Source organism: Sardina pilchardus, chromosome 2, assembly GCF_963854185.1.
Source record: "Sardina pilchardus chromosome 2, fSarPil1.1, whole genome shotgun sequence".
Taxonomy (NCBI): Eukaryota; Metazoa; Chordata; class Actinopteri; order Clupeiformes; family Clupeidae; genus Sardina; species Sardina pilchardus.
Window position 1 is genome coordinate 11,211,761 of NC_084995.1, and position 18,436 is coordinate 11,230,196.

Genomic DNA, 18,436 nt, shown 5'->3' on the forward strand with positions numbered 1-18,436 from the left:
GATGACTTTCTATAGGCACTGTATGTTTTGTGGAATTGCAGGACAGAGCTTAGAACAAATGTCCCAACAAGAACAATACAATAATATGCACCAAATACTGTTCAAACACTCACAAAGGTTCCACTTTCACCTAGATATTCAAACCCAACCAAGATTAAAGGGGGAAAAAAAAGTTCAATGACATGAAGGTGGTCACAACAAGGAACAATCATAAAGACATAATGACCAACTTCTAACCATTTGCTTTTCTCTGTTGCCCTAGGTCACCTATTCTTTTTGGCCATCAGACCCAGCTGCTCTGGCCCGGTCATCTCCAATCTTCTCCCTCCCCCTCCTCAGCTCCTGATCCGTGTTTGCGCTGGATGTGGTTCTTCAGGCTGACGTTGTGGTTGAAGCACTGCCCACAGTCCTGACACTTGAAGGGTTTCTCCCCTGTGTGGACGCGCATGTGGGACTTGAGATGTCCTGACTGGTTGAAGGAGCGGTCGCACAGCTTACAGCTGTAGGGCTTCTGTCCCGTGTGGACAGCCATGTGTCTCTCAAGTGTAAAGGTCTGAGAGAAGCCTTTGTTACAAACTTTGCAGAAAAACCTGCCATGTTTCCAGTGGGTCTTCCTGTGAGCACCGCGATGAAAGCGATCTGCAAACCGTTTGGGGCACTCTGAGCAGCGGTACTTCAGGCTCTCCCCCTTGTGGGTCTCCTCGTGCTCCTGCTTGTCTTCCTGGATCCTGAACTTCTTGTAGCAGTATTGGCAGGAAAGTCCACGAAAGCCTTCAGTGTGCACATGACTGTGCCGACGGAGGCCTCTTTCATTGAGGCAGCGCTTCCCACAAGTCAGACACACTAATGGCTTGACTTTGTGATCACAGACATGCGTAGTCTGGCCTTCGCGCCTGATGAAGAATTTGCCACAGTCTGGACAAAGCTCACGCTTACCACCATGTAACTCGTCCAGATGGATCTGCAGGCTGTATGGATCGTTGAAGTAGACGGCATATTTTGGGGGGTTCCGTCTCTCCTCATTTGGTGCACTAGTTTCTTGGTGGCAACTGTTGGACGACTGGACTTGAGAAGCAGAAGAGTCCTGATCTCTACAGCTGGTGTCTTCTGGTCTTTCATTTCTGGTTCCTTGGTCACTGGTGTCCAGAGAACCCTGTTCTCTAATGCTACAGCTGCTGCCTATCTCATTAACTCCATTGCTGGTTTCCTCCTGGATGCCACCAGTGGTGGCATGCTGGCTGGCAGAAGTGAGGACCCCTTCACTACTAATGCTGTTTATATCTTCAAGAGAATCTCTGGAAGCAGTTTGTTTGTTATTGCTGTTGGCTTCTGGGCTGCATGAGTGTTCAGCCACTTGGCCAACATCACAAGAGCCCCCTTGGTCTGCAGCAGTAGGGGACTCTGGACTGATGGTGTGTTGGGTTTGTTGGCCGTCTGTGCTGACCAGCTCCTGGTCACCGTCCCTGTAGCCGCACTTATTACAGCAGTAGAGCTGTAGGTGTTTCTGCTTAATGCAGCAGGCACTGGCCTCTTCCCCACAGTCAGAGCACCACACAACCGGAAGACCATGCTCTTCTTCTTCTTCATAATCACCTCCAGGCTCCTCATCTGACACCTCTAAGACCTCTCTCAAATCCGGAGTCCACTCTTCATCACTGTCCCTTCTCTTCCTTTTTCTTTTTTTATGTTTTTCCTCTTCCTCCTCCTCCTCCTCCTTTCCTCCTCCTTCTTCTTCTTCTTCTTCTTCGTCGTCGTCTTCTTCTTCTTCTTCCTCCTCCTCTTCTGCCTGCACCATCTCTTCCCAGGTAATCTCCTCCTCCATGCATGGGTCGTTGAATGTCCTCTCCACTGGCTCCGTCACCTACAGGAGACAAAGAGTGTCAAATGTATTGACTTTCGTTAAAGCAACACTAAGGGTGTTTTCACACCTGGTCCCCTTTAAAAGAAACAAACTCAGGCCTCTTTAAGCGGACAAAAAGTGGACCGACAGAAAAAGAACTCAGTTCTTTTTGTGTTCACATTGGCCCTCATTTATCAACCGAGCGTAGAAACCAGCGTACATCTGCGCTGAATCCTGGGTAATCTTCACTTGAAGCGAGTTTCCCGGCTGCGCCGGTCACGTGACCAAGCTACGGCAAACGGAGAAGGTTAAACCATAGTGCAAAAATTTCCGCTTGGGGATCAATAAAGTATCTATCTATCTATCTATCTATCTATCTAAAAGGCGAAGGGAACCCGGTGCATTTTGTGTTCACAATGCCTGGATTAGATTAACTGTACCGCTGACTTTTTAGCGAACCGGACTGAGACCTCAGTTCGGTTCATTTTAAGGGGTCTGGGTCACATATGCGCAAAAAATGCTGAGTCATCGATCTGAGTTCGTTTAGATGGCTGAAAGGGACCAAGTGTGAAAACATCCTTTGGAAATCACAATGTCCACAGACAAGGTAGTATGTTGTATGATTTTATGTTTTGCGACATCGAAGCAAGTCGATTATGTCGTCTTATGTCTCAATTCATCAAACTACAGATCCACCACCCGATCTGGTAAACTTATAGTGCGGTTATAGCCGATAGAGGGCCGCGAAGCGAATGCAGAAGTGCCATTTACCCTATTACAACTTGATGAACCACTGAAATGATTTTGTAAACATTATTTTAAGGTGCAAAAAACTCATTAGTGTTGCTTTAACGATGAATCAATCAAGAGTTAGAGAAGGCTTCCCACCAAAGTCATATCTTTAAAGTAGATAGCAGAAGAAAGCAGTGCAAATGTACAAAGTGTCTCCGTGAAGAAGGACAAAGATATTAGGGTGGTTGAGAGGACATGGCCTTTTTGTTGTTCTGAGTGTAATTGATCAGAAAAAGCGGTTTTATTTTAACATAGACTACTCATGTCAGTCATATTCCAGGAAAACCGTATATGGTATGTTTGCTTTTAATAAAACCAATACAATGAATGAAAGTTTCCCTTATTTAAGGCGTAACTCACCAAAATGCAACCTAGTCTTTTTGTGAATGTACCGAGTCAAACATTCGTTTAAACACATAATTATGTCGGAAGCGCCACTTTTAAGATTGATCGTATTGTTAATTTATATCACTAATTTTACAACACAAAGATGGCTCGACACAACATGAAAGTTTGATCAAAGTATCACCGAGGTCTCTTCTTCACATGAACTTGACCGTTGAGAACATTGTGTACATAGTTTACTAAAAAGAAGCGTTAAAACAGTCGTGCCCCTAGCATTCTTTAGTGGCGCCTCCAACATAATTATGCAAAAGTTTGGCTCGGGTACATTCACAAAAGAAACCTATGTTGCATTTTGGTGAGAGTTACGCTTTAAGTACATATTAATACAAGGGATGTCTTCTTGTAAGTCTGCTGTTTTAAAGTCCAGGTATAATATTTTGAACCAGCCCTGAACAAAATGATTTTGTCCTAAAAATGTATATCATACAGTGAGAACCTAAATACTGTTTTTATGTTGTCTTTATCAATTTAAGTAATTGTAACAATGTTATCTGATTATAATGCAGGATATGTTTTTAAATATCTAAATACATTATTGAATTGGTCTTTTAACAGATATGAGGAAAATAAACTCAAAGGGGAACTGCAAACATTCAGATTGAAGCCCACCATCAAGAAGAACTCAAGGAACCCCTGCAGTGTTTGGTGGCATTCTATTTACACAGTTGTGATTTTTAACTGTGAACCTTTTTGTGATATACCGGTCTTAAACTGTCTTTTGTTGATTGTGATATATTACATTTAGCACACATGTCTGCATTAACAGACTGTTATCTGGTGTGATGCATCATATGGTGTGACCTCAAGAAATGATGAAAATAAAAAGGCTTCTGAGGTCTAAATCGTACAACTCTCAATGGAACAGATGGGAAATGGGGTCAGCAAAAGGTCACAAGCATTTCTTTCTTTTATTTCAAGGTATGTCAAAATGAATATGAAGTTTACTGAAAACTTGAGGACAGATGCCTTACTTTGTGCACTGATGACGAAAAATACTTAAAAATGCAATAAATCTGCACAAGGAAATGCTACACCTTGAAGTAATGAAAGATGAAAGATGATACATTGACTCACATAAATAAAATGTATACTCCATTATAATTCTACACACAATGACTAAAATGGTCATTTGCTGTGACTTGCCAGTCACTTACCGACACCAATTCCAAAACAAAATCTACAAGACCATACATAATTTTAGGAATGGGAGAGTCAGTACAACAGGACTACGGGTAAGTGATTTTCTTCCCAAAACCTCTTTTGGCCTAAGATATCAACCACCCATTAGCTCTGAGGTTGGTAACTGGAGGAGGGGATGGAGGGATGGGTAGAGTGGAAAGCGGAGAATAATTTCCGCTTTCCACTCAGTGTCAGTGTCGGTCAATGATGTGGACCAGGGCTGGTTTGATATTTGTCTAGGCTAGGGTAGGGATTCCCAAACTGTGGTATGCCAGCTGCTTCTAGGGGGTACAGTGGAGAGGAATTAAAAATTAACTTTTTAAATCTTATAATATCTTATAATTAATTCATGAATAAATAATGTTGAATCAGGTCATAATGATATAAAAACATGAAATTAAAGGACATCATTTGTAAACTCGTACTAGGCTCGTACTATTTTGTGAACTCGTCATAGTAGGCTATATGTTTTCATTAAAGGGAAACTATGCAGGATTGCCGATTTCATTGCTGGTTTCGCTTTCGCTTTTCGCTTCCGCTCGTTTTATGCTAGCATATTTTTCTGCAGAGCTTCCCCTTCAGCTTTAGCGTATATATATATATTTAAAAACAAAATTCAAGCATGGTTCTTCTCGTTTCTCGCGCATATCACGAGACTTCCAGATGTAAACTAGGAGCGATCGCTCCCTGGACAAACTGCAAGGCTGCCATAGCGGATAGGGACATAGGGGCGTGAGGAAATATTACTGTTTTCAATAAAACTGATCAGTCAAGCAAAACGATTTCTAAGGCCGCGTTCAGACTGCCAGCCAAAATTCGATTTTTAGCCCATTCAGATTTGAATCGGATGTCACTTTTGAAGTCTGTGACAGGTCAGTGACAGGTCACATGAAATCCGATTTTTGCGAAACGGTTGCAAACCACATCCAGGAGGTAGTTTCATATCGCATTCGTATCGGATATGGACTGATGCGTCTCAGTCTGAACAGCTCCCACTCAGATCGGATTTGACTGTCCATGACGTGACTAAGTGCGTGACCACCCACCTATTTGGAGTTGTGGGGCTATAGATGTCTTAATTTTGACCATGTTATTTTAAACGTGACTTAACAATACTCAATGCTAAATAGGCCTATAGCATTACACAGTCTCTGCCCTGTTTCTATGGAAGTAGCAAGAATCCACGTCGTTCTATTAAATGCCGTTAAATAATTAAATAACCCTCCAACAGTTTGAAGCGGAGATTGCCACCGATAGTTTCGGTTTCTGTTGCGCAAATGCGCACACGCATGCATGCATTCAATGAACACTCACCTATGTTTAATCACACCAAATGAGCTATTTCCTCCTGCTGGCAGAAACGTTTGTTTTCGTTGCTACAGCAACCTGTCAGATCTGTTACTAATGTGACCCAGTCTGAACAGAGCCATATCCGATTTGTACACTTGCTAAAGGCAGTGTGAAAAGTCGGCCCTAAAAATCGGATATGAGAAGGAATCAGATTTGAATCAGATTCGTCTGCAGTATGAAAGCGGCCTAAGTGATTTTATGACTATGAAAATGTTGCATAGGGTCTCTATATTGTGTGGCGTAGTAATATCCAGTGAGGATATTACTGCGCAGAAAAGCTTCAGTAATAGTGAGGATATTACTGCACAGAGTATAGGTGCTCCCAATGTTATTCCGCCACACAATATAGTTATCCCTTTTACCTGCTTATAAATGCACCACATTTTATTTTGTCTCACCATACTTGGTCGTGTGACTACTCGTGTAACTGTATTTTAATAGGGAAAACATGAAGGTCTTTGGTTGCTTCTAACTTCATTTCTGTTTGGATCCTAATTAATGCATTGGGCTAGCTAAGTGCTATCAAAGTTGCGCCGCGCGCCAGAGCCAGTGAGGGCACGCATTGAAACGTGAGAGGTATGTATCAATTCGTCTTAATTAAGGGAATAACATAGTTTAATATGAAAAAACGGTGAAGTGTTCCTTTAAACATCATGCCTGGAACAAGTCAATAGAATGTGTTACCAGAGCCCCTTTAGGGAGAGCCGGTCCACTTCCTATTAACTCCATTGTACCGGATTGTTCATGCAATCTGTTGAAATTCCGCTAGGGGCGTTGCCGAGCAAGTGATAAATGAATTGTGGTCTATGGGGCTAAGCGGCTAGAACTCGTTTTTTTCACAGTTGACAACTTCATTTCTTAATGTACATTGTCGTAGTAGCTACCTGAGTATAGGTTTCCACTGGAAATGAAATAAAAAGTCACTCATGTCCTTTCTGCTTTTCATAGGATGGGCTGTTTTCCCTGTAACATGCTAGCATTTAGCTCATGGATGCTCGCGACAATCGCGACCGATTACGACCGTCGTGAAGCTGAACCTTCTTTTAGGTCTATGGCCGTAAAGTGGTTCGCTTGTGTCACGTGACATGAAAACTTTGAACGGGTTTTTAGGAATAACAACACATATTGAAAATGTTTTTGGTCAGCTGATTGTCAAGTCAAGTTATCCTGCGTCTCATGCATTAATGCAATTTTAGGAGAAAAAATTATATAACGAGAAATGTGGTACTGGGGGGTTCAGCTCCATTGCTACCCATTCATTCATCACTTGCTCGCGATCGCCCTCTAGTTGCAGTACCATGCGGAAGTATTTCGCTAGTGGTCCTTCTCCCCTTATTAGACATTCTCTGGTGTTACTTCTTAATGTGTTGGATGGTGGGGGTACGCAAGCCAAGCCAGAATGTAGAAGGTGGTCCGTGGGGAAAAAAGTTTGGGATCCACTGTTCTAGGGGATTGGTTCAATTTTTTAAATCAATCGCAATCTGGACTTACCTCTAAAGTGTCTGTGTCTGGGAGCTGCTGGTCAGTGGATGGCTGGTTTGGGAGCTGCTGGTCAGGGGGGGTGTGGTCTGAAGGTGGCTGGTCTGGGAGCTGCTCGTCAGGGGGGGTGTGGTCTGAAGGTGGCTGGTCAGCTGGCTGGTCTGTGGGACGGCTCACCCAGTTCCTGGTGTTGCCACAGCTGCAGCACCTCTGCACCACGTGGAAGAGGTGACCCTTGGTTTCCGTAGTGACGCTGCAGGCATTACTGCAGCATTTGAGGCACTTCTGGAACAGCTGTAGCAGGCTAGCAACGCTCACAACGACATCCGCCATCAAGCCGTTCCTACAGTACAAGAGAAGCAGAGAGTGAGTAACGGAATTCCTGGTTCTGCACACTAGTATGAATTATAAGTATAGCTTTTCAACAACAAATACTCTATTGCAAAATATTAACTTTTCAATCAGATATACAATCCAGATGAACGTTGTGTGCAGATACTCTCGATTTTGCACACAATTTAGACATCAATAATCTAATGTAATGCAGTGGTCATCTCAATGCATGAGGCATTCACAGAATAAATCCGCTAACCCAGCTAGCATGTACAGTGGTGCAACGATGGTACATTATCAAACCAAACGATACGCCTCCAAGGGTCCAAAGCGCAGATGTGAATCGCAATAATTTGGAAGGCCTACATCTGTTATCATTACCGCACAGCACACCCTACTGTGAAAAAGAAGACCTCTCCTTTTCCCTTCTGCAAACTTTTGACTCTGCCTTGTGCAACACAGACTTTGCGCACACAAATGCACTAGTTTTATGTTCATGGTTGTGTATGTGTATGTGTGTTTGCATGTAGATGTCTGTGTTGAACTGTTGATTTTAACTGTGGTGTTAATGGTACAGCCCAAAGATCATTAAGGGCGGAGCAAGATACTTCATGAGAAGCCACTTCCTGGAACCCGATTCGCAAGAGGGAGGGGGGGCAAAATCCCCCTTTGGGCAGAGCTGTTCCATTGAAGTCTATGGACATGACACGCATGACACACCCCCTTTATGCAGAGGAAGTGATCCCTGTTTTGCGCCCATAGACATGAACTATGACGACGTATCTTGCTCCGCCTTAAGGATCTTTGGGAAGACACATGGAAGAGCTGGAGGTTCAGGCAATTAAGGGAAGTCACATTTATCTGTTTGAAGTTTAAAAGTTAACCCTTGCTTGCTGTGAGGCAAGGGGAAAGTCGGTCCATAGTTTGCAAGGTTGCCTTGATTGGACCTGTTGCTCAAAAAGTTGCCTAGTTTGTTGCCAAGTTAATTGCCTGGAAGAAGTGTTGCCTAAAGATTGTATTGAAGATCCCTGTATCATGCCTGGACTCGGTCCCTTACATTTGGTGGCAGCGGTGGGATGGTATGCCTTTGTGGATACTGGAGGTGGGGAGAAAGGAGCGACTCAACTCTGTGGGAGATGACCGGCTCTGCATTGGCCAGAGCAGCCCTGCTGGAAATGACGGGGCCAAGAGAACATGGAGGTATGATGGCTGTGTTCAGAAGTCAAGCGTGCACGCTGGATAGTACCTTCTTTCCAGTAGCGTCTTAGTTAGCTTGCTCCTCAGTATGCGTTTCTACCTACATTTGAACAGCACTAACTAGTTGGCGTCACCTGACTCGGGGAGGGGGGTGTTTTGACGATTTGCATGACGTGTGGAGCTTGACCTGCGTTGCGCAATGGATTATGGGATATCTGAGGGCAAAAAAGATGCATCGATGCACGCTTGGAAATCACGCCAAACGAAGTACCCAACTAGTGAGAGCGCTTGACTTTCGGACAGTCTATTCTGTCGTAACTTACGGAAAATGCACGCTGCCAGAGCCCATTTATGGATAGCCGGTCCACTCGCTATTAACTCCATTGTACCTGCAGTTCCTGTTGCAGTTCCACTAGGGGCGATCACGAACAAGTCTATTCTGACGTAACTTCCGGAAAATGCATACTGCCCAGCGTGCGTACTGATGTTTCAGACATAGCCTATAAGAACTGGAGAAAGTGAACAAGTCCCGCCCCCATGCTAGGCTAGTGAAAAGTGCCAAAATTGAACGATTTTTTCAGGCGTCAACATGGCGTTTCAAGGGGCTTGTTTCCGGTGCCGTTTTACTTAGCCAATTAAGTGCCAGGTTACTGATTGACGTAAGGTACAGAAGGAGAGCTCGTGCCCACACTAAGCTCGTGCATGAGCTGAGAGTGGAACAGTCACCAATCAGCATTCTGAGAAATCGGGAGAAATGGCACCGGACATGATGTATTTCTGGAAAATGGCGACGAGGAAGTGCCTTGCTAATCGGCGAAGCTAATCAGTCAAATCCTGACCCCCTGCAAGAGAACAGCAGCGCTGGAGGAGGACCTGCTGCAAGGTGGAGAGGTGGACTGTGACTAGGCAGAAACCAGCACGACCGTCCTGCTGCGGCTGCACTGTCAGACCCCATGCACTGTTGAGCACCGGAGAGCAAGCGTAGTCACGTGCGGTCACGTGACTACGTCAGCCCCAAACGAGGAAGTAGTTTTTCAATGATCATTGATAAGAATGTAGCAGAAATTAGCAAGTGCATCTTTTAGTCAGTGTCAATGTTTTATTTTTATAACATAGCACAAATTAGCAAAGTGTATTACATTCGTCAGTGTCAACGTTTTTCAGTTATAGTTTTGGATGTTGAATGTTTGTACAAACAAACACAAGAAATAACCTTACCCTTACCTAACGTTACCCTATGACAGGCCTATTCAATTGGCGGCCCAGATAACACTGCAGCAATAAAAGTAAAACACCAATCACAAGCCTTTATGAAATAAAGCTCATAATTGGCAGGTAACATTTTTTCATGGTACTCACTTGTCAAGCAACCGATTTAAACATTAACGCTATTTTAACTGACACACTACTTTATGCACACGACCCCAGGTTTCGTTCTGCACATGTATTGGTACAGAAAATCCTTGCCTGGTTTTCTGAACTGCAGAAATGCCATTGATGGCATCTACAGACACACTTTTCAAATGATCAGCAACTGTTATGTCCTTTGATTTTCCACTGTGGGCTCTATGGATATGTTTGGCCATGTTTTTCCTTGTAGATGTTCAGGTTACAATGATGGCATTTCTCCTTTTGTAAGGATAATGGTACACCTCTATTCTCTGTGGCAGCAGGTAAAACAGAGGACATTTCATCTGTATCTTGTCCTGAAGGGGAGACTGTGTCGTGCTGAAGCAAAAGCACAGGAGCAGCAGATGTAGTAATGTTTTGCTCTGTTGAAGCTGAGCTGGAAGAGGACACTGCAGCTGTTTCTTGGTGGGTGGCAGGAGGAGTCTGCTGTGTAGAGACGGCAGTCACAGCACCTTGGCAAGTGTTTTGTCATGTCCACTCTTCTTAATATTGTTTGACTGCATACAGCGCAGTGGTAATGCTCTGTATGTCTGCAGTCAAGCCCACATCTGCAGATAACTTTATCTAGAATAAAATCATATAAAACACTTTCATTTTCAGGTTTTACCAGTTGAATCACAACCTGCAAGAGTTAGAAGCACTAGCTCATACAATCTATAGCATAAACACATGAGTACAAACACATAGGCAAATACAATACCTTTAAACAAAATGCATCCTCTGATATGTGCCTCCAAGTGTTTCTGGAGCTTGCACAATTTTGTGGGTTTACATTTTAGGCACAGAGGGCAGTGATACATGCTGCAACATGATGTACAGCGTTGAGCTGTAGGCTTAGTGCCCGAAGATAGGATAGAAATGTGCATCTGTAAGACATAAAACACAATTGCACATCATACAAAAAAGGAAAATGATTGATGAAGATGTTTAGCATTCTTATGGCTTATCCAAGGATTCATGCAGGTGTGAAAATCCACAAAACAGCAGGAGCAATCAAAAAAGATAGGCCAATGTACTGAAAAGGGTTGAGAGACTAGTTGAATGCCAAAATAAAGAATTAACTGACAGTGTAGCACTCCGTCCATACACATTAAAATAATCAAGGGTGCCAAAGTGAGAACGCAAAAAAGAATACACTATTTTAATTCATTCATTATTTTTTGTATTCAACAAGTCTCAGCCTTTTGTCAGTCCAGTGTGCTGGCCTCTGTTTTTGATTGCTCCTATCCTACCAACTAAAACAAAGATGTTATATCTCATTGTTTGTGCTGTTTGAGCAGGAACATAGCACGTTCAGAACCCTTTCACGTGCACTAAAAAAGTTTTAACCACAGATTATGGGCTATATGCACAATGCACAACTCCACTACTTTCTGAACCAGAACAGAGCCCGGGCAGTGGCACACGCCTTGCATTCTAGGAATATTGCCGCCATGTTGGTAGGTAGCACACCGAACATAATATCCATTCATTCAAATGCAGAAGACAAGAGGCAGCAATATAGTATTAGCGATTCTTTTCCTCTTGCGGTCGTGGGCTGTGCTGTTACACACCACTACACAGCAACATACGACCAAGAAGGCAAAAACAGTAACAGGTCCATGGAATTACATGTTCTAGTTTCTGTTCTGTTCTTTTGCACAATGAAAACTTGTCACGTTAACTTACCTTTACTTCCCACAAACTCTCTTCTTCTTCTTCTGATTAATGGCAAATTATATCTTCTTGTTGAATGTCTAATAGGGGGAGAACGGTCATTCTCAGAATCCTTCCGGGTGGTACTGCAACGAGAGGGCGATTGCGAGCAGGTGGAGAATGAATGGAGGTGAATGGAGCTGAATAGAGCTGTACTAAAATCCACTTTTCTCTGGATATATTTTTTTTTGTGTAGAAATTGAAATATTGCATTCAAATACACATGGTCGAGTGTTCGATTTTTTCGGGATTGTGACGTGAAAACTTCACGGGCAGCCATATTGGCAGCTTCATTCCTTAGTTCACTATGGATTACTATGGATTTACTCTTGCCTATTAGTGTGTTGTGTAACAGCACAACCAACGATCGCAAGAGGACAACAATCGCTAATACTATATATTTTCTGCTTTTTGCCTTCTGCATCTAAATGAATGGATTATTACGTTCGGTAAGCTACCAACATGGCGGAAATATTCGTAGAATGCAACGCGTGTGCCCGACACCCCACTACACAGCAACATACGACCAAGAAGACAAAAACTAACCAACAGGAACACACTAATAGGCAGGAATAAATCCATAGTAATCCATAGTAAACTAAGGAGTGAAGCTGCCAATATGGCTGCCAGTGAAGTTTTCACGTCACAATCCCGAGCCCTGTTGTTCTAAAAAGCCTTTCAAACGTGTCGGCCGTGTCCAAAAGTCAAGGGCGCACGCTGCACAGTACCGTTCTTTCCAGTAGCGTCTCAGTTAGCTTGCTCCTCAGTATGCGTCCCTACATTTGGACAGCACAGACTAGTTGGCGTCACCTGACCCGGGGAGGGGGGGTGTTGCTTGACGACTTGCATGTGTGGAGCTTGACCTGCGCTGCGCAATGGATTATGGGATATCTGAGGCCAAAAAAGATGCATTGATGCACACTTGGAAATCACGCCAAATGAAGTACCTATCTAGTGAGAGCGCTTGACTTTCGGACAGTCTATTCTGTCGTAACTTCCGGAAAATGCACGCTGCCAGAGCCCATTTATGGAGAGCCGGCCCACTCGCTATTAACTCCATTGTACCTGCAGTTCCTGTTGCAGTTCCACTAGGGGCGATCACGAACAAGTGATCAAACAATGGGGGTCTATGGGGCTAGACGGCTAAATTGGTCTGTTTCACCTGATTGTCATTAAAAAAACGAAGACTGGATTCCTGTCTCACCTGGTTGGTGAGACTTCAGAAGGGGAAGGAAATGTGAAAAAGAAGACCTCTCCTTTTCCCCTTCTGCAAACTTTTGACTCTGCCTTGTGCAACACAGACTTTGCGCACACACATGCACTAATTTTGTGTCCATGGTTGTGTATGTGTATGTGTGTTTGTATGTAGGTGTCTGTGTTGAACTGTTGATTTTTTTTTTTTAAGATTATTTTTATGGGGCTTTTTATGCCTTTAATTGGACAGGACAGTAGAGAGAATGACAGGAAGCGAGAGGGAGAGAGAACTGGGGTGGGATCCGGAAAGGACCACGGGGCGGGAATCGAACCCGGGTCGCCGGTGTGCGGTGCAGGTGCCCCAGCCAGTCGCGCCACGGCTGGGGCCTAACTGTTGATTTTAACACACACATCCTATAGTGGTTCAGTCCAAGACCTAATTGGGTAATTGGCTGGCCTGTTTAAGGCAGGTTTTTTTCACACAAGGGGTGACACATATGGAAAACAAGGGAAGACACATGGAAGAGCTGGAGGTTCAGGCAATTAAGGGAAGTCACATTTGTCTGTTTGAAGTTTAAAAGTTAACCCTTGCTTGCTGTGAGGCAAGGGGAATCTCGGTCCATAGTTTTGCAAGGTTGCCTCGTTTGGACCTGTTGCTCAAAAAGTTGCCAAGTTAATTGCCTGGAAGAAGTGTTGCCTAGAAGTGTCGCCTAGAGATTGTATTGAAGATCCCTGTATCATGCCTGGACTCTGATCATGATTCCCTGATCCCTGTAGCCTGGGTGTTCCCATACTGCCTTGCGCGGTGATTTCAATCCCGCTGCTAAGCCAGTCTGGAAACTAACGCCCAAATGTTCGCCTGATGTTGGCGAACCAATCACAGAACATCCGAGAAGTTTCCGTTGCCTTCTTGCGTCTACATTCGACGCCAAAGGATTTACACTGATGTCAATGGCAGCCCTTAGCGTTGCATACGAACGAGTTGGGTGAGCTATGCGCATTTGATAGACATCCGTGGCGCCCAATGAACGGATCTGGGCATTTTTTCAAATACGAGAAGATGAACGTCTGGTTGCCAGACCACGTCTCATTTGAGAAGTGGTAGGCGTTAGCCAGGCTATGATCCCTGCCCGTCCGTGAAATAAATAAATAATATTTTTGTATTGGAACTGCTATCTCCTGCCATCTCCTTCCCTCAACACCACCACATCCAGTGTTGCACCTCCCACAACATGGGGCAGCCGCCTCGGTCCCTCACACCTACATTCACAGAACACCTCCAGAGAACCCGTGCATGGGCTCGATCACCTCTGAAACCCATCAACACCTCCCTGCTGATGTAGGCTGGCACTGACAGGTTGAGGCAAATGAGTTCAAGAAAAACTAAAATCTCAAGACAGTTGATTTATAAATGGAAAGCTACTGTATAACAACGAGCGAGACAGATCCAATATTTGAACAGGCACAGGCATCTTTCACATCCATCGCGAGGGGACATCAGGATTTCGGTATAGACTGCAGTTTGAAATGAAAAGTAGTAGTATACTGCTCACTAGCAATATTTTGCTTAAAGGTAGGGTATGGAATTCACTTTTTTGGCCATTTTTGCAAAGTCACTTGAAATCCTATTCCTAACCCACTTACAGCCACTGAGTTGGAAGCACTGAAATGGAAATTAAACACGTCAATCATCTGTGGAACGGGCAGGGCTCGAAAAACTCCAGCCAATCATATTCTTAACCCGCTACCATCATTTCACAGCTCGTTCGTCAATTTAACGGTCTTACTCCTCTTCCTCTTCCGTTCATTTATCAAATGCTATTTTGGTGTATGAAAAAGCATTATTGTTTTAGAATTTCTGAACGAAAGGGGTGGTAGCCTAATTGGTGCTTTTACAATAATGTATAAAAATTATCTGCCTTCGGGAATTTGTGGAACTATTACCTACAACCCTTTGGAGGTGAATAAAGAATGTAAAACTAGTTGGCTAAGTAACCTGCTTGGGGAAGTTGATGTGAGCGATTGTTTGGAGACTAGCACATATAGTGCTGTACAGACGCCAGGCTGGCATCTAATTTTATACAGCTCAAGAGTGCCTATAGCCTGGCCCGCTCTCACGCGTCTGAATTCTCGCTTGTGCATGAATGGGCGTCCATGTTCTTCGGAGGGAGGGACTATTTGGGTTGTGATTTTTCAAAATCTGCCGGCAATTTTGCGAATTCCATACCCAAATAGCTTATGACTCGTTAGTTAACTGATGTGGGTGCTTCTGGCACGGTGTTGCACATCACTATATTCAGGCCAGTCTCTCAGTGTTGCTTAGCGAAAACAAGCCAGTTCAAAGTTCACCTTGACCTTGAAACTTTAAATAAATTGATTCCCCAGCTCTTCCCACTGATAGTTGGATGAAGCCATTCAAATGTGCCCTATTGCAGTAGTAGAAATAAACCAAGCATAGTCATAGTCATTTTTGTCTATAGGCAAAATATGTAGTGGAATGGATTGTTAAAATCAGTGGACTTTCTATATTAAATACTGACACTGTACCGTTACCGTAACCAAAGAATTTGACACATACCGAACCGTGGACACAGTGTACTGTTGCATGTAGGAAGGTCTTCTTTTTGGATCTGCAGGGGCAGAAATAATAATGCAGCTTTAGAATAGTATAGATAGAGTGTCTTGCTACAGGCATGAGTTAGTGCAGTGGCAAGTTTGCCGTTTTTTGGACAAGAAATGCAAAAGATATCGGTAATATTGGAAAAACAGGCACACGTTGACTGCTGTAGCCACTCCATCTGCTGTAGCCCCATCTGTGTGTCTGAGTGTTAAACGCATATCTGTCGAACCGTTCATGGGATTGATTTTAGACTTGGCAGGTGTCTTGCTACGGGCATGAGCAAGTGCAGTTGTTTGGATAAGAAATGCAAAAGATATAGTTAAATATATTGGTATAAGAAGCACACATTGGGTTTCTCAGCTCTACTGTTGACATCCCCCCTCTCACAAAGCACTTCCTATTTATGCACCAGCCTGCAAAATTTGAGCCTCCTGCCAATTCTAGTTCTTGAGCAATGAGCTTGTGAACTTTGACAAAAAAAAGCGGCAGAACAAATTTGACACCCCCATCCCCCCGTAAAACTGGCTGTTACTTGAAAAGTATTGATCTTAGCACAAAACCATTTCACAGAGTGTCTCCTGGGTAACATAGGTGCACATGGTATTTTTTTCAAATTTTTTTTGAGACGCAAGTGCGTGCGCTCTGGTTGATTTGACGTGGAATGGCCCAGCACTAAATCAGAGCACAGCATGGGTCAAGATGTTTGGATGATTATCATGCCAGCCGTCAACAATAAGGACTGCATAAAATGATTCCGCAGATTTTGCAACAGCACACCAACAAACATGGGTATGCAATGGCTATTCAAATTTATGTACAATAAACTGACACTTTGAATAGTCCAAGCTACTTTGGACTTCAAATAAACAAACAACAATTCCGAGAGCAAAGGCCCCAAACTGAAATAAGCAATATGCTATGGTCCCGAATTTATTGACCGACACACAGCTAGACAACAAGTGGCAGACATTGCAAATCTCATGTGATGATGCATATTTCTACAAAATGGTTTGTCTTCTATATCATTAAAGTGTAAATTACAGGTTACATTTTTCACAAGGTTAATGCAATGTGCTTATTAAACATAAAAGATTCGAACCGCCCACCATTGTTTTGTATGGTTTTTGATACCAAAAATGCTAAATATAATATGAAAAGTTGCCACTCCCCCTCCCTTACACTAGATGGTGCGTGCCACTGAAATTGACGACTACAGCACTTCACAGCAGGAGTCTACTTGCCTCAAAGTGGTTACTACCCAAGTTATGATTGACAACAACAATGGTATGAAGCCACTCTGTGCAACTGAAACTGATGACTAGAGCACCCTGCCTTAAGAGCAGGAGTGTATGGTCCTAAAATTGGTTACTACACCAGTTATGATAGAAGACGACACTCATGAAGTCAATTTATGCGACTGAAACTGTTGACCACAGCACCTTGGCCTCCCAGGAGGAGAACACTGATCTGAAAGTGCTTGATGATTCCTGCTCAATAAGTATAATGGAAAACAGTGAGGATGTGTATATCCCTGGGACTTCGGACAGTAGCTCTTATAAAAGTGATGTCGAAAAAAAATTCAAAACAGAAAGCCAAGATCAAGATGTAAAAATGTCTTGCACATGGTTCTAAGAGTAGTCAGTCCAGTGCTCTTGAAGCCAGTGAATCTGAAGTTGTCTCTGACAAGTCAAGCTCAGTTTTAGTTACAGGAATTTCCAAACCAAATACTCCCAAGAGTGATGATCAGTCATGTACTGTCAAGGCCAATAAATCAGAAGATGTTTCAGACAAGTCATGCCCAGTTTTGGTCAAATTTCAAAACTATGCAGTAAAACCACAGCATATGATAAAAAAAAAAACAATATTGATTATTTTGTAGCAAACCACTGTCAAAAATGGCTAGACATTTGGAGCAAGTTCTCAACAATGAATTGGAAGTTGCAAATGCTTTGAGTTTTCCACCTCACGGCAGCACATACTCTCCACTGCTGATTCCATTGGGTGGCATAGCCCACAGAGACACCTATTAAACACAGTGATAGGGACATCGATCTCTCTTTTCCTTTTCTGACAATAAATATAGCTAATCAAACCATGAGAAATTGATAAAGCGTGGATGGAGGAAGGGCATACATGACATTTGAGGCGTCGATGAGACTAGCAATTGATGCCTGTGGGTGTGTGCAACTCTACAGCTCCGATTAGGACTGACACCATGTAAGTAAATAATGTCTTCAATCGTTGTCCCTCCTTGCTATTCTACATGACGGCAATATTTTGAAAAGACTGGATTGTTCCATTGTTATCTGGGTTATTTGGGTTTAGTGTTGCTCTCAAGCAGGTGTGCGGGCATGTAAATTGTGCTGTGGGATTCTACAGGAATGGCGTGTTTCAACGGCCACTGCACTAGTGTGCACAAATACAAACAATTGTTCACAAATCTGTTGGAGATAGAAACTAGGAATATTTTGCCTTACCTCCCGATTCTTTCAAACTGATATGTTTCGGAGTGTGCAAGAGGAAGTCCATATTGTAGCCAATGGAGACGTGTGTCAATGCAGAAGTCTGAATGGCTGGAACAAAAAAACACACAAACACACACACACAGGTCAGAGGACAGGAAGTGCAGACGCAAGGTAAACGCAATGAACTCTAATCGCCACGAGGTTAAGGTGGCAGCAGTACAGTCATATCTGTGTTGCCCGATGTTAAGGATGCACCACATGGCAGGAAAGCCCACATCAATTCACTGTGTAGCACCGGTGCTACAAGAAAAAATAATTAACATACAGCCCTGTATGAGCAAACGGACATGAGGATGGACAGCACTCAAAGCATGTACTTTTCCTGTTTTGTACTTTAAAAATGCATTCTTCTCTACTGAATGTGCAGTGCTTCCACCAGAGAAACACTCGAGTAGCAAGCCATTCCTTGTCCTCCTG

The 18,436-nt window shown here is 43.4% G+C and overlaps 1 protein-coding gene across 2 annotated transcripts in view; it reads right to left on the reverse strand.

Annotated features, from left to right (window-relative positions):
* LOC134062986 (zinc finger and SCAN domain-containing protein 2-like) overlaps nucleotides 1-18,436 on the reverse strand; it is a 20,347-nt gene continuing 1,911 nt past the window's right edge. For both annotated transcript variants that reach the window (XM_062518836.1, XM_062518837.1), the window contains exons 4-7: nucleotides 17,972-18,067; nucleotides 15,453-15,504; nucleotides 7,058-7,388; nucleotides 1-1,861 (exon numbers count right to left, since the gene is read on the reverse strand). In XM_062518836.1, the coding sequence (XP_062374820.1) occupies nucleotides 308-1,861; nucleotides 7,058-7,388; nucleotides 15,453-15,504; nucleotides 17,972-18,067 (2,033 nt within the window). In that variant the 3' untranslated portion in view covers nucleotides 1-307. The remainder of the gene's footprint in view (nucleotides 1,862-7,057; nucleotides 7,389-15,452; nucleotides 15,505-17,971; nucleotides 18,068-18,436) is intronic.